Genomic DNA, 951 nt, shown 5'->3' with positions numbered 1-951 from the left:
CTGCCAGGGACAGCAATGCATACCATGGAAGTAATGGGAATCTCTTGCAGATGTTATCGTTCGGCTTCGGAAAGGCTCATTTCACATTCTCCAGTCAGTCTTGAAAAAGCAAAGTGGAAGGTACGCCCTTCTGCGGGGATCTTGTGTAGCCGGCATCCCAGAGTAAGGTAGGTAGGTACCTTGCATTGTTTCTGCCTGGCCCTGGATCCACGCCAGAGAAGGTGGCTTGATTCCAGACACAGGTAAGGAAATTCAGCTTGGTCCTGGTCATATCGAAAGCCAGGCAACAAAGGTTAGTTGTTGCAGCTTGGTGCCTCTGGTTGACAGGAGTCAAATCCACGATTCGATTTTCTTCCCCGAAGCCAGGCAATGTCCGACCGATCGGGTGAGAAGAGTCTCTCCCGTCAAGTGGTCCTCAGCCTACCCACCGCGTACTGTAGTGTACTAAGTTCCCAAACTCTGTCTCCACTCCACCATCTTTTGGAGCTTGGGTCAAGTTGACGTTATATATGATCTCGACACATCCGCTGCAGTCTTCTGTCCAGCATCGGCCCAGTAATCTGGAAGCAAAGGGATTCTCCCCGCGGCAGGGTCAAAAGGTAAGGAGCAAAATGCAAGTGACCGGAAAGATGCTCCACCGCCTTCAGGTACACTACACCTACCTATGGTCCAGCAAAGAGACCATGTCATCGACATGGCATTCTGACAACAACAGTCTCTCCAGTCCCTCTCTCTTGGCTCAGGGCAGGCATCGCAATAAAGTGACAGGTCTGATGCAACCATGACCCCAGCCCAGCCCAGCCCAGCCCAGCCTAGCCTTGCTTACTTACCTCATGTTCTCATTCGGTCCTCAAATGTCAGTCTACTAGGTACCGAACGTCGGGTGCTGTGAAAGTGTACCCCTGACAAGCTGGCAGGAACTTCGGAAGTCCCTGAATCGTCGTAGCCACT

The 951-nt window shown here is 52.1% G+C and overlaps 1 protein-coding gene across 1 annotated transcript; it reads right to left on the bottom strand.

Moving 5' to 3' along the window:
• Positions 1 to 492: 492 nt before the first annotated feature.
• On the bottom strand, positions 493 to 951 carry NEUTE1DRAFT_49101 (uncharacterized protein; the record flags this gene model as incomplete). The annotated part of the gene is made up of 2 exons (XM_009855545.1): positions 493 to 662; positions 867 to 951. Coding segments are annotated over 2 exons (255 nt in total), but the record flags the coding sequence as incomplete, so codon positions are not given.

Source organism: Neurospora tetrasperma, assembly GCF_000213175.1.
Source record: "Neurospora tetrasperma FGSC 2508 unplaced genomic scaffold NEUTE1scaffold_6, whole genome shotgun sequence".
Classification (NCBI taxonomy): domain Eukaryota; kingdom Fungi; phylum Ascomycota; class Sordariomycetes; order Sordariales; family Sordariaceae; genus Neurospora; species Neurospora tetrasperma.
Note: the sequence above shows the minus strand (reverse complement) of the source record. Positions and strands in the feature narration are given on the sequence as shown.